At 40.8% G+C, this 15719-nt stretch overlaps 1 protein-coding gene across 2 annotated transcripts in view; it reads right to left on the bottom strand.

Annotated features, from left to right (window-relative positions):
* LOC124556720 (protein Aster-B-like) overlaps positions 1–15719 on the bottom strand; it is a 236821-nt gene that overhangs the window by 114536 nt on the left and 106566 nt on the right. For both annotated transcript variants that reach the window (XM_047130710.1, XM_047130711.1), the window contains exons 6-8: positions 10636–10739; positions 8367–8543; positions 7652–7807 (exon numbers count right to left, since the gene is read on the bottom strand). In XM_047130710.1, coding sequence (XP_046986666.1) covers positions 7652–7807; positions 8367–8543; positions 10636–10739 — 437 coding nt within the window. The remainder of the gene's footprint in view (positions 1–7651; positions 7808–8366; positions 8544–10635; positions 10740–15719) is intronic.

Here is a 15719-nt window from a genome sequence, read left to right as displayed (position 1 = left end):
GCCTCTCAATATATATATTCCTTATGGTCATTTCTTGTTAACAATATTAGCTTATTCCTAAGAATAAGCAGCCTTCACTCAGTTAATACTCAGCAGAAACCAAACCTGCATTTGGATTGGACTTCTTTAACTCTTGTGCAGGAAGGTGTGCAGTATACTGCTGCATCCATTTTCAATAATCTACCACAAGAATTCGAAAATCTTAGCAGTAATCCATGCACTTTCAAATCGAAACTGAAGAGTTTCCTCATGGGTCACTCCTATTCTCTCCATGAGTTTCTTGAAAAATTATGCTGATTCTTGTTGTACTGTTGATTGTGTTTACTTAAAATTATAGACTGACTTTTTTCAGGTTAATAAACATTTATTTTGATCTATTATTACTTTTATGTTGTAATTTCATGTACTTACATGTTCCATGACCTTGGAGATTTGCTCCTCAATTTGGTCCTACAGAACTTGACATGTAAATAAATAAATATCAGAATGGGTTGTTTGAGCCCCAGCTGGTGCTGCTGAGGCATTGAAGAGCATTGCGGTATGACCAGCATGTCCACTTTAGTTGACAAAGATGGAGGGAGCTGTCGAAGGAGGGTAAGAAGAAAGAAGAGCAGGAAGCATAGCAGGCCGGTCAGGGGGAAGATAAAGATAAGCTAAATGGATCCGAATGGCCACTACTTCCAGTGCAGTATGAAGAGGAACCCACGAACTGACTATGTCCGTGTGGGCCAATGTACAGACACCACTGGAGGCATGCAAAAGGTTGACCCAGTTCTGGCAGAAGGCTTGGAAACCAGGAAGAGTCGGGCATGTGTATCCATGAAATGAGATTCCTGCAATACAACACAAGCAACAGAATAGAGAGTAAGAAGACCCTAAAATTCCAGAAGGTGACAATACTAACCATTATGGTTCCATTGGAGGAGAGTAGTACAAGAGTCAGGATGGACGTCAAAACGGGCAGAATCAGTCATTGTGCTGAGTGAGTGTCCATAACCAGTAAGGATCGAGTGACATATATGAATGTAAGATCAGATCCTGATTAATGGAGGGGGGCGACACATCCTCGGATGTCGGCGGGTCCTTGTTGTTCTCTTTCAAGGGGGAGCTGAAGTGAGGTCGGCAAAAGAGCAAGTCACAGCAATACCAGGATCTAAAAGAGAATGAGCAGCCTTGAGGCCCACAGACTGTGGATCCTGCATATGATTCAATGTAACAGGGTTCTTGTCCTGGACATGCCAAAAAGGGGGTTCCGAAAGGGAGTAAAACATGGTGAGTGCCAGAGAAGATGGTTTCTTCTCCAGCCAAGGAGGAGGAACAGTTCCGTGAATGGAAACCGCCAGGGAGGATGAAGGGAAAGGGAGACAGGAAGGAAGTAAGAAAGAAAGAGGAGGGGGGAAGGGCATAACAGAAGCAAAGGTAGACTTTGAAGATACCAGGTGGAGATGGTCGAATTTCTGTCGGGCTTCAGAGTAGGGTAGATGGTTGAGAGTTTTGAATTCTTGAATCTTCCATCCCTTATTATAGATCAGTCAATCCAGAGAGTGAGGAGAATTTGGACTGGAACAGTATACGCACTTGGGCAGTGGGGTGCAAAGACTCCCCACATGGAGAGGGCGGCTGCAGTTGCTGCAAACAGGATATGCCTCACATCACAAAGACATGTGACCAAAACAGAGACATCAGAAACAAAACAAGACAGGTGGGAAATAGGACTCTGTATCACAACGGTAAACCATAACTTTGACTTTTTCCAGAAGGGTATGACCCTCAAAAGTCACAATGAAAGCACTGGTTTCAACACAAGTGGCATAAAACCTCTACAGAATTATATGATGAAAAGAATACCACACTGTTCCAGATTGAGTTCCTCATCAAACTGAAGGAGGTTGTCTCTGTGGAAAATAATGTTCTGGGTTATATTTCAATAGGGAACCAGATCGCATCTTACTGTGTCAACTTCACCAAATCTTCTGGGGGGGAAAAAAAAAGGAGCAGTTTGGTAGCACTGAAAGTCTCCCGTTCTGTCCTGCTGGAAGAAACCAAGTTACAGGGAAAGAGTATTCAACAAACCTGAACATAGCTAGAACTGGTTGACTCCCTGACATGTTCACACTTTGGCACTACCTAATTATGACTATTAGCTTAAGAGACAGCATGGACATAGTGGCATGTGCAAATGTGGAAGTGTTATTTTCATACAATCATGACTCAATAAGTAATAATCCGCAAAGTGTATTAGAAATTCCTCAATATTTTCAATAGTTCAATGGAGCTAGTGGTACACCCAGATCTAAAAATGTTCACAGTAACAACATTCTGGTCGCCTCTACATGTGCATTATTTTGCCACTGCAGTCAACATACAGGTAGGTTTCTTATAGTCTGTTTCTTATAGTAGTAGAATTTTTGATGTGGTATCAGCCTATCTATGAGGGTAAGTCAATTATTATCCACAATTTAGTTATATTTCAGTTTATTCTGGTAGGCATATCAGGGGCCGAAATTCATCAAAGACTTCCGGTACAGTACAGGAACAGAGTTTTGCCACAACAGAGTGTCTATGTATGGATTGAAAAATACCAAAATGGTTGCACGAGTGTTATGCACGATAAAGGAGTGGACGACCGTTTACCACCACAAATGAAGAAACCATTGTGCATTTACATGAAATGATTCTCTTAGACAGACAATTAACTACTGACGAAGTGGCACATCATCTGCAAATTAGTCACGGTTCTGCCTGCAAAATTATCCACAAGAGACTTGGGTTTCATAAAGTTTGTGCAAGATGGGTCCCAAAACAACTCACACAGTTGCATAAACAAATGCGCTTGGACATCTGCAAGAAACATTTGGATCACTATGGTAATGAAGGGGACAACTTCTTAGACAGGATCATTACTGGTGAGAAAACATGGATCCATCATTACGAACCGGAGAGTAAACGGCAGAGCATGGAATGGAAACATCCAAATTCGCCGTGCAAGAAAAAGTTCAAGACCCAACTGTCCACAGGAAAACTGATGCTTATGGTTTTTTTGGGACGCACAAGGTCCAGTACTGGAACATTATGGGAAAAGGGGGCAAAACAATAAACAGTGTACATTACAGTGAGATGCTTACTGCAGAAGCCTGCAAATCGAAGCAGACACTGAGGATTGCTGCCAAAAGGTGGTGTGCTGTTGCACGACAATGCCTGTCCACGTACTGCTGCCCACGCTGCTGAAACTCTCCAGAAACTCAAATTTGAAGTACCGGATCATCCTCCATATAGTCCCCATCTTGCCCCTTCTGACTATCACCTGTTTGGGCCACTCAAACAGGCATTAATGGGCCATCAATTTGCCTCAGACAAAGTAGTGAAAGAAGCGGTGCATTCCTGGCTCACAGCTCAACCGAGAACCTTCTTTTCTGAGGGCATCAGGATGCTTGTACAACAATGGACCAAGTGCATTGTAACGCAAGGAGACTATGTCGAAAAATGATGTTCGACAATGGGCCTGGCCCTCCTCCACTGGGGAGGGAGGGGAAGGTTGGGGAAGCAAAAGAAAGAGCAGAGAGAGAACCGTTCTTGTCTGAAGAGAGGGCCACAGAAGTTAGGCCAGAAGTATCGAGCATAGCACGCTTCATGCGCAGGGTGTCCGCCCTAGTACCACTCTCTCCAACCAGGGCCTCGGCCCTTGGGCGCCATCGAGCTCAAGGGCCACCTGGTACGGCAGTCACTGCCAGGAGATCCGATGCCCCAAAACGACTAGCAACCACTCTTAAGCATACACGAAATGGTGACAGCTCAGGTACATCTACATCTACATGGATACTCTGCAAATCACATTTAAGTGCCTGGCAGGGGGTTCATCAAACCACCTTCACAATTCTCTATTATTCCAATCTCATATAGTGTGCGGAAAGAACAAACACCTGTATCTTTCTGTACGAGTTCTGATTTCCCCTATTTTATCATGGTGATCATTTCTCTCTATGTAAGTCGATGTCAACAAAATATTTTCGCATTCGGAAGAGAAAGTTGGTGATTGGAATTTTGTGAGAAGATTCCGTCACAACAAAAAACGCTTTTTTAAAATGATATCCAGGCCAAATTCTTTATCATTTCAGTGACACTTTCTCCCATATTTCACAATGATATAAAACGTACTGCCCCTCTTTGAATTTTTTCGATGTGCTCTGTCAGTCCTATCTGGTAAGGATCCCACACCGCACAGATGCGTTCTAAAAGAGGACAGACAAGTATAGTGTAGACAGTTTCCTTAGTAGATGTGTTACATTTTCTAAGTGTCCTGCTAATAAAATGCAGTCTTTGGTTTGCCTTCCCCACAACATTTTTTGTGTGTTCATTCCAATTTAAGTTGTTCATAATTGTAACTCTTAGGTATTTAGTTGAATTTACAGCCTTTAGATTTGACTGATTTATCATGTAACTGAAATTTAATGAATTTCTTTTAGCACTTGTGTGGAAGGTACCACCAGTGTGATCCTTGTGTTGTTAGGGGGCTCAGTCACATGGGTACATAACAGCCCCACCACACGGATGATTGGCTGCTGGTGACCTAACGGGGTGGGGGAACCCACACCGGAGACGCTAGGGAGGGAATTCTTCCCAAGTGGTTCAAATTACAGAAACAGCACTTAGAAAGAGAGCCCAAGGGGAAACAGAAAAAACTGAGAAAAAGGGATAGTGGAAACAGGAGACCATAAAGGAACAACAGGACCAGGGAATAGTCAGATCATAATAAAAATAGAGAGAGAAAGAGATGTGGAGGAGACAGAACGTGGAGGAGCGAATGTAGGGAACAGAATGCAGCCCGGAGAGAAGACAGGCTACAATAGCTCAGGGCCTCTTGCGCACCACACAGTTACTCACAACAGAGTTGTGGGCCCCCTGTGGGGATCAGATCTATAGGGCAAGAGCTCAAGTGTCTCCCACTTGGGCTGGCATATTTACAGTAACTTCTGCGTTACAACATTTGCGATTGGGAGTGTGTGTTATCGTGAAGCAGCAGCACCCCTTGTTGCAGTTTTTCTGAACTAGCACCTTAATAGTATGCGTAATTTCTCCAGCATTGTACAGCAATGGGCCTCGTTAATAAAAAAATAGAGTGAGCATCACCTCTACAGGAAATGGCTAGAGCTTGGTGCACCATTCCCCAACAGTGGTTTTCGACAGACATGCAACCCTATGCATATCCTCCATCTCTAATTGGTGTTACCCCCGTGTTTGTCCTTCGGCAGCAAAGAAAAGAATAACGACATGTTGGTCCTGTTTTGATGCACTTGGGAACAACATGCCAGTGTAAACGTTTCACATTTACCGGAAGCACAACAGAAAGACAGAAATGCCACACTAACCCCTCGCCTACATGTTGATGCTCATATACCCACTTCGGGGTCATGCTATGTTGCACATACACTGCAGCAACGCATTCAGACAAACTTTTTGATCATCCCTTATGCTTTTTTCATTAAACTCTTTTCTGTTGCATTTCCTCAATGTGTTGACACCACCTGATGAATTTCTCCGTTATTGTGACATTCTTTACCAGAATAGCTTGATGCATGTCTTTTTGAGACTCCTTTCATCAAATGTGATATGCACAGCTGACTCATTCCTGTTTTAGATCTACAGATTTTCTGAATATATGGACCTTGGGAATGATGTACTGGTCATAATCCAGTTCCTGTAGATGTTGACAATGACTTTCATGTTGCCAATTGGAGCCACAGTGATGTCGATGTTTTGAAGTACCTGGCATCTCTGCCAAACAGTGTCACGTCATAACCATAGTCAAGTCCAAATTCGAAAGCAGGGTTGTCAGTGAAGTAAAACACACAGAACTGAGATCACAAACAGCACTGTACAGATAGAAGACAGCTGAACTTCCGGAAGGAGCATGCTGCTATTTATACAAATACTGAATATTTCAGAATATGCAAACATTGTGAGAACTTCCTATAAATGATAAATACTAAATAACAAATCATTTGTGTTGGTTGGGCTTGAACCGGCAACCCGCAGCACGCCAGCCAGCAATGCTAACGGCTACAGGACATTGTAAGCAGCAGTTCTTCTTCTTCATCATCATCATCATCATCATCATGTCACGCAGTACAGTGTGTCATGCTATTGACAATGTTGAATTGAAGACTGGGGATATTAAGGCTAAGAATAATGTTGAAGTGAAAGGTGTAGGCACCAATGCTGTGATTGATGGACCTTGTGTTTTTGTAGGATGTAAATTTAGTTTTTCTGCAAGTAACACTGGTTCTACTCTCCTGAGAAGCTATTTTAAATGCTTTTCTTTGAAGACTGGTCTACAGCACATAATCTCCTAACAGGGAACAGAACACTAGAGATGACATCAGTTTTATACCAAGGGATCTCTGCAATGACAAAAGAACAGAATGACAGCTCAACTGCAGAAAATGATCCAATAACACATTTATTCTTTTTAACAGATGGAGACCTCCAATTATTTTACCACAGGGGGAGCTGGCAATGATCCTATGCTGATTGTAGACATACCTATGTGTAGCCATGAAGGAAGAAGGGACACACAAGTTCTCTAGTATGAGCTCTAAGGTTCTCACTGTTGATATGTTCCTACAATAATAAGAGCACACTTTTTCTGTGGATATTTACTGCAATGTTTTGAACAAAGTTCTGCTACCCACTGAATGTAATTATACAGGACACGAAGTTTACTATTTAAACTGGATACAGATCAGTACACGAAATTTGAGGAGAGTTAAGTTCTGCCACAGTTAATTTATAGTTTTTATTTCAGTACTGTGAATGATACATATGATTAACTACTAATCTCCTTATTGTAGATGTTCGCCTATTTTTCAACAATAAATACTATACTGCACAAGATCCTCACTTATTATATTTTGTCAATATACTTCATAAAACTCACGATGAGGTTGGACTCTTGTTAAGTTATGGCTAACAGAAACTTTATCATTTGCCCACCTAATATTTGATGGGATTTCCTCACCTAGTACTCATTAAGTAGTGCTCATACATCAAGACAATTGCCTTATTTCCACCATTAACCTCTGAATTTGTACTAATATACTGTTTTGCTACACAGGAACAGCACTGACCCCCAACATTTTCCACTCTGTGCAGAAATGAAGGTTGTTTTGATATGAATGAGAAGACTATAAGGCATGTGCACATGAAAAGAAGGAAAATTTTTTACAACAGTTCATGTGTTTTAAGACAGTGCCCTAACAGGTATTAAAGATGGGAAAGCTAATGAAACACAATGACAGAGAGCGAGAGAGAGAGAGAGAGAGAGAGAGAGAGAGAGAGAGATTTCATTTTTTTCTGATTCTGTCATCACATTTCTACTAACGCCACTACTACAACAACGTCCAACACCATCACCACCATCATAAGCTCAGCTGCTAAAATTAGCTGCACATAACATCATAATACTATTGCCATTACCCAACCACCTCCATCAGCACCACTTCACTGCTGCAACTGTCAAAGCTTTTGATACACACTTGTTTACATTAGCTAACAAAATGATTGCTCATGGTACCTAGATTTCTCACTTATAGTTATAAGAAAAAAACAAATTTCTATTTTTATCATAACTACAATAACTTTTTGTGATACTTACTTCAGCAAATGAGTCAACTGAGAGTCTCACAGCAGCAGATGATTGCTTTTCCTCCTCTGACACAGGAGCTATATAATCTTCATCATCACTTGTCAGTCCTAGCTCATCACCATAGCAAGTATGCACCCACTGCCATATCTCTTGCATTGAGAGTTGCTGTACATAAATAAGTCAGTAATGTTTCATAATAAGAACTTTTGCACTAATGTGTTAATTGCTGAAACCAAAATTAAATACAACTGAATTCTTAACACATTTCTCCCCAGTGTTACATACATGCAACACTAAGTTTTCAGCAATTTATTTTTTTCATAAAATGTTGGAGTAATTGTGAAATATAATAAAACATAAACATAGAACTGCTGAATGCCTTTTACCACATGCTTGATGAGTTGTGTACGATAGAAGTTTGTTTTCACTGGATTTTGTGAAGTTAAGCTTAGTGCTGCGTGTACACTACACTGGGATGAAATGCGTTAATGCAAATAAGAATATCAATCAGCAACTCCTTAACAGATGTTGTATTTTCACACAGTCATTGTCTCACAATTTTTCAATGAAACAGTGATATGAAATATCTGTTACTATTCAGCGACAGAAAAACATGTATCACAACCACTGACTTGGCAACAGTACCCTGAATATATAAATGTCAAACTAATAAAATGTAAACATTAATAAAAATTTGTAAAAGATGTTTGTAATTTCAGCATACCTGATCTAACAGTGCATTTTGCCACACCCTAAAAAGCATAAGATATGTCTTGTCTCGTGCTCCAAATGAAGTTAGGAAATGTTTCTCTGTTTTTGTACAAACAAGTATTGCATTAGGGATAACCAAAGCAGTTTTTTCTTTGGTTATAGCTGTGATATCTTTCCATCTCAAGGACAGCTGTAACACAAATGGATTATCATAAATTAAATAAAGTATGAGCCTACATTGCTAATATTATTACAAAACTTGATAAAAATATTTTCTCATATGAAAAATTATTTTAAACAGCAACTGTAGTTACATTCATCAAATCTGTTGACATCAGAAAGGAAATCAGCTGCATATTTGAAAGAGGTGACTGTGGAGGTCATGCGAAAACTTTGCAATTTGTTTCAAAAACAGACTTCAAACACGTTTCTGGCCATGCACTACAATGAACAAAAAGACTGCAAACTACACACTGAATATAGATATTGCATACTTAGCTAATGATGGAAGTCAATACACAATGACAAAATCATGTTGACAATTACAGAATCCACTTTTGATTTTACATACAACTGTTCACACAACACTGTATAAAAACAAATTATAGTGTCACTCTTATGACTAAGAACAAAGGAGACAAAAGAGATCTGACTGTTATGTTACTGAGTAATGGCGTAAGTGTATGGTGGTGGGAGGTGGAATGCAGGTGGACTTCAGACAGGCAAAGTAAGAATATGTTAGCACTGTCTCTTGGAATCTGGCCAAAATGGAAAAGTTCAAATGAGAGAGGAACAAATCAATATGTTTAATATAATGGACAGAAGATATAATTGGGCTGCAGTGTACAAAACAGAAATGAAACATGGTCTATGAAGTACCTCATGCACATAGCAGAAATAGTTACAATACAAGAAATTGCAAACAGAAGAAAGCAAAATGTGGTGTTAAGTAGAGGGTATTAACTGTCACAAAAAAAGTTGGGAATAGAATTACAGTTAACAGGTAACTACTTTAGTGTTCAGTAACTACTTTTGGTGTTCAAGCAAAACCAGTTTCCTTTTTTGAAGAAAAAACTGCCATAAACATGGTATCTCAATTGCAGCTATTATTTCATTAGTTCATCAAGCAAATGTGTCAGTTTACAAAGGGGTGTTGGAAGAAAACTGCAGTAACACAGTTCATGAAAACATCAAGGTAATTTGTCTTACATGGTTCCACCTAATTTAAAGAAACCAGGAATCAATATAAACAACATAAGACCACCATAACTATTACTATAATGCTGCCTTGTCATGATCACTTAAGTTTATCTTCTCAAATAGTATTTTCTTAATTATCTACGTAAGAATACTTCTACAACAAATCTTATGGTCACAGCCTAAATGTAGTTTAAAAATACATTTACATTTTTCTTTTCTGTTGCCCTCTAACTTTTTATTGTTTCTTTCCATCATTTACTTCTTTCTTATTGAATTTCATCTCCCAAGCCACAGCTTTTTTTTATTGTCTTGTATCTCTTACAGCTGTGTAATATAATTTTAATTCTCATAATGGGATCATTATGTAGTGTAGTTTGTGTGTGTGTGTGTGTGTGTGTGTGTGTGTGTGTGTGTGTGTGTGTGTGTGTGTGTGCGGGGCAACGTTCCTCCAAAATAATTGCCAACAGAAAATATTAATTAACATTCCACAAAGACTATGTCAGATTTCATAATTTCATATCAGACTTTAAGTGGTGCAGTATCTTGTCAATGAGGAACATGTATACTGATCACTGTAATGTAAAAGGTTATTCACAGAAAATTCAATAACCGCCCACAATACATTATTGATGTCTTAGACAAGTGGTTTCTTCATTTAAGTAACTGATCCCCATGTGTCACTAATTAATATAAATTACATATATTCTATTCAGTATCCGTGCACATCATTTTCTCCATTTCTCTCTTTAATGCATTTCACCTACTGTAGCATTCCATATTATTTTTGACCAAGGAACACTGGAGAAGTAGAGAATATAAGTAAGTATATATCATGTTGAAAAAATATATAGATTTTCCTACCATTAATATCATCATGCTTACAGAACTGAGATTTCCTGTCATCTAAGTCTTGCAAACTTTGATATTCAAAAGACCCAAAAACTGATCTGATATAGCTGTTTCAAGAAGTAAGTGAAAAAGTATTATACTGCTGATTATATAAACATTACTGCATATTTACATCTACGCAAAAGCTTCTACTGTAAACACACAGTTCATTAAAGCACTTACTGCAAACATACCTGTGTTTCCCATCTGAAGATGTTTGCGTAAAAGCACAAGTAATTCGGAGAAACATATAACCTTCCATGGACAATTATATCCCTTTGCAAAGCACAGGAGTAATCTAAAAATTAAAAAAAGAAATAAATCAACAGCAGGTCATACTTTAAAAACTGTATAACTTGTAACAATGGCTTCATCTGTACTAATATTATAATAATAATAATAATTTAAGGTTTTCACACACTGAAACTACTTGTAAACTGATATCAGAAAACACACACACACACACACACACACACACACACACACACACACACACACACACACATGAGGTATATTGCATATTACTGTGACTCAGTGAGGCAGCGAATATCTGTGTGTATTCTCCTATCAATATCACATGATAAGGCATGGGAGATAAATATTATGTGATATGACAATCTCAAACATTCCATTCTCAAACATTTCATCTCACTGGCAGGAAAAAAAAAAATATTTACATATCTAGTGCGAACCAACCCATCTCTGAAATTATTTTACAAATGGAAAAGTTATCAAAATTAATGATCCAGTGATTCCAAAAACATTTTACAACTCTTCACTCACAAGCTGAACTCTTCTGCAGGCATACAGCACACACTTGTTCCCACTACTTTATACATTTGTTGCTCCAGTTCTCCTTCCACATAACAGAATATTAATAAAACATTCCCAATAGATTAGTAGCAACAAATTACAGATGCCCATCAAATTCTCAGGAGTGATCATCACAGCAAATCACACTGTATCTGAATATATCTCATGTGGGTCCCAGGACATGTACAATAGATGTTTCTGTTGCTGATTACTGCTACAATAGGCATTCGATTTAGGAACCCATCAGTGAAAAACCATTTTTGCCCCTCCCCACTCAGATACTATGCAATATGCACCTCAGAAGGTTATGAAAACAAATTTGACCAAGTTTCCGTTGATGTAACAAGAACACTTCATCTACCGATTCTACTGTGGAAAACTAATCATAAGATAATATCATTGCCCAATGTCTAAAATCCGTGTACTTTTACTTAAGTAATGAGCCTTAGTTTAACTAAAAGAGAAAACTGGGGTGATTAAAACTCTAAAAATAAACTGTAATTTGCACTGACACAGAGGACGATTTGAGTAGCCGAAATGAAAACAAAGCAGAGATGACTTTAATTAATTTTGATCCACATTTGATGTGAAATTAAAACTGAAATTTAATTCAGTCTTTTGTACTGTCAAACAATACTCACTACGACCTGAAAAGGGCAAAGATGAAAGTGACAGACATGGACATGGACTGTCCATAGCAATCAAATATCTTCCTCTGAGAAATGAGATAAATCACACATGTGACACTAATTTACAAAGTGAAGTATAATACAAAGAAATCAATAACACAAGCATCAGAAAGAAAATAGCATACTCCAATAACAAAGGAAGAAAGTAAAAAGCAAAAGAAAAAACAATGCATGTGGGCTGGGCATACTGAGAATGACAAAACTTTGGCTGAGAATCAAATTTAAACTACGTGGGTAACACGAATATAAATACAACAAGTGAATAGTGAGGCAAGTAATTGACTATAACGAAACTGAGTGACTAAGAACGCATTTTATAAAATTCTATTAAGTTTAAATGGTACTAGACACGATTGTAATTCTGTCAGAGACAGCAAAGGACTTGGAAGAGCAGTTGAACGGAATGGACAGTGTCTTGAAAGGAGGATATACGATGAACATCAACAAAAGCAAAACGAGGATAATGGAATGTAGTCGAATTAAGTCGGGTGATGCTGAGGGAATTAGATTAGGAAATGAGACACTTAAAGTAGTGAAGGAGTTTTGCTATGTGGGGAGCAAAGTAACTGATGATGGTCGAAGTAGAGAGAATATAAAATGTAGACTGGCAATGGCAAGAAAAGCATTTCTGAAGAAGAAAAATTTGTTAACATCGAGTATAGATTTAAATGTCAGGAAGTCGTTTCTGAAATTATTTGTATGGAGTGTAGCCATGTATGGAAGTGAAACGTGGACGATAAATAGTTTAGACAAGAAGAGAATAGAAGCTTTTGAAATGTGGTGCTACAGAAGAATGCTGAAGATTAGATGGGTACATCACATAACTAATGAGGAGGTATTGAATAGAATTGGGGAGAAGAGGAGCTTGTGGCACAACTTGACTAGAAGAAGGGATCGGTTGGTAGGACATGTTCTGAGACATCGAGGGATCACCAATTTAGTTTTGGAAGGCAGCGTAGAGGGAGACCGAGAAATGTATACACTAAGCAGATTCAGAAAACTTCTATGGTCATTAGCGCCCAGCCCGTGACATAGAAAACAGGAAAAAAACGAAATTTAAAATCAGCAGCAATGGGAACAAAGTCATAAAATTTGAGAAACTAAAGGCAGAAGGAATGCTTAAAAATCCACTATAGAAAGGGGGTGGTTGTCCCCCAAAAAAAAGCCTTCAAATGACTGACGTCATTTCACTGTCACTAATAAACTGTAGAACGCGGTCAGCTGAGCGCGTGTCATCTGCTAAAATCGACGATAGATCAGGCGATAGCTGTAGACAGGAGCGTAACGGATTAAAATAGGGGCATTCAATTAAAAGGTGTCTGACCGTCCACGGCTGAGAGCAGTGGGGACAGAATGGGGGAGGATCACCGCTTAAAAGATGTCGATGACTAAAAAGACAGTGCCCTATCCGGAGTCTAGCTAAAATTACCTCCTCCCGACGACGCGTTCGGGAGGAAGAGGTCCATGCGCAAGGAAGGGCTTTCACTTCCCGCAATTTATTATGGGGAAGTGTTGACCAACGCGCATGCCATAAATGAGCAACTTGGCGACATAAACCGCTCCGTAGATCGGTAAATGGAAGAGACTGAATAGCTGGCCGAGGAAGAGAGACTGCAGCCTTGGCCGCTATATCGGCCGCCTCATTTCCACAGATACCAGCGTGTCCCGGGAGCCAGAGGAACGCCACTGAGACGCCCGCCAGGTGGAGCAAGCGCAGACAGTCCTGAATCCGGTGGACCAGAGGGTGCACAGGGTAAAGAGCTTGGAGACTTAGGAGAGAGCTGAGAGAATCTGAGCAGATTACGTACTGTATCCGCTGATGGCGGCGGATGTAGTGGACAGCCTGGAGAATAGCGTAAAGCTCCGCAGTATAAACCGAACACTGGTCGGGAAGCCGAAAGTGATTTGGGGTGTCGCCAACAATATAGGCACTCCCTACACCTAACGATGTTTTCGAGCCATCGGTGTAAATAAATGTGGCTTCCGTCATTTGTGCACATAGAGCAGCAAATGCCCGACAGTAAACAAGTGTAGGGGTACCATCCTTGGGAAATTGACATAGGTCCCTGAGCAAGTCGATCCGGGGACGGAGCCAAGGCGGTGCTGTACCCCAAGTTGTCAAGAAGGTTTTAGGAAAGCGGAAGGAAAGAGAATGGAGCAGTTGACGGAAGCGGACTCCCGGGGGTAGTAGGGAGGAGGAGCGGCCTGCATACCCGACATCAAAGGAGGCGTCGAAAAAAAGGTCATGGGCTGGATTAGCAGGCATGGAAGACAGATGGCTAGCATAACGACTCAGAAGGACTGCCCGCCGATTGGATAGCGGAGGTTCAGCAGTCTCAGCATAAAGGCTTTCCACAGGGCTGGTGTAAAAAGCTCCAGACACTAAACGTAATCCACGGTGGTGGATAGAGTCGAGACGCCGAAGAATAGACGGCCGAGCAGAGGAGTAGACTATGCTTCCATAATCCAATTTCGAGCGCACTAAGGCGCGATAGAGGCGGAGAAGGACCACTCGGTCCGCTCCCCAAGAGGTGCCATTCAGGACACGGAGGGTGTTAAGGGAACGCAGACAACGAGCCGAAAGATAGGAAACGTGGGAGGACCAGCACAGTTTTCTGTCAAACATAAGACCCAAGAATTTAGCGACGTCGGAAAACGGAAGGTTGACAGGACCTAGATGTAAGGAGGGCGGAAGAAATTCCTTACGTCGCCAAAAATTAACACAAATGGTCTTACTGGGTGAGAAACGGAAGCCGGTTTCGATGCTCCACGAGTGGAGGCGATCGAGACATCCTTGAAGACGTCTTTCAAGAAGGCTGGTCCGTTGAGAGCTGTAGTAGATCGCAAAATCGTCCACAAAGAGGGAGCCCGAGACATCAGGAAGGAGACAATCCATAATTGGATTAATGGCGATGGCAAACAGTACAACACTCAGCACGGAGCCCTGGGGTACCCCGTTTTCTTGGGAGAAAGTACGGGAGAGAGTAGTGTTCACCCGCACCCTAAATGTGCGCTCTGCCATAAATTCGCAAAGAAAAAGGGTCAGCCGGCCTCGAAAGCCCCAAGAGAACAGTGTGCGGAGGATGCCTGTCCTCCAACAGGTATCGTATGCTCTCTCCAGATCAAAAAATATTGCTACCGTTTGGCGTTTCCGGAGGAAATTGTTCATGATATAAGTGGAGAGAGCAACAAGATGGTCAACGGCAGAACGATGTTGTCGGAATCCGCATTGGGCTGGTGTTAAAAGACTGCGGGATTCCAGCCACCAAGCTAAACGGTAATTCACCATACGCTCCAAAACCTTACAGACACTACTCGTGAGAGAAATTGGGCGATAGCTAGAGGGGAGATGTTTGTCCTTTCCAGGTTTCGGAACGGGGACGACAATAGCTTCCCGCCATCACCTGGGAAAGGTACTGTCGGTCCAAATTCAATTATAAAGGCGAAGGAGGTAACGCAGGCTATGGGTTGATAAATGCAGCAACATTTGGACATGGATACCATCCGGTCCTGGGGCGGAGGAGCGAGAAGAAGAGAGTGCATGTTGGAGTTCGCGCATGGAGAAAACAGTATTGTAGCTTTCGCGATTTTGAGAGGAGAAAGCAAGACGTCGCATTTCCGCTGCACGTTTCTTCGGGAGAAACGCTGGCGGGTAATTTGAAGAGCTCGAAATCTCAGCAAAGTGCTGACCCAATGAGTTAGAAATTGCGACGGGGTCCACTAAGGTATCATGCGCGACAGTGAGCCCAGAGACCGGGGAGAAACTAGGCGCGCCT

This window comes from Schistocerca americana, chromosome X, assembly GCF_021461395.2.
Source record: "Schistocerca americana isolate TAMUIC-IGC-003095 chromosome X, iqSchAmer2.1, whole genome shotgun sequence".
NCBI classification, from domain to species: Eukaryota; Metazoa; Arthropoda; class Insecta; order Orthoptera; family Acrididae; genus Schistocerca; species Schistocerca americana.
This window is presented reverse-complemented; position numbering and strand designations above follow the sequence as displayed.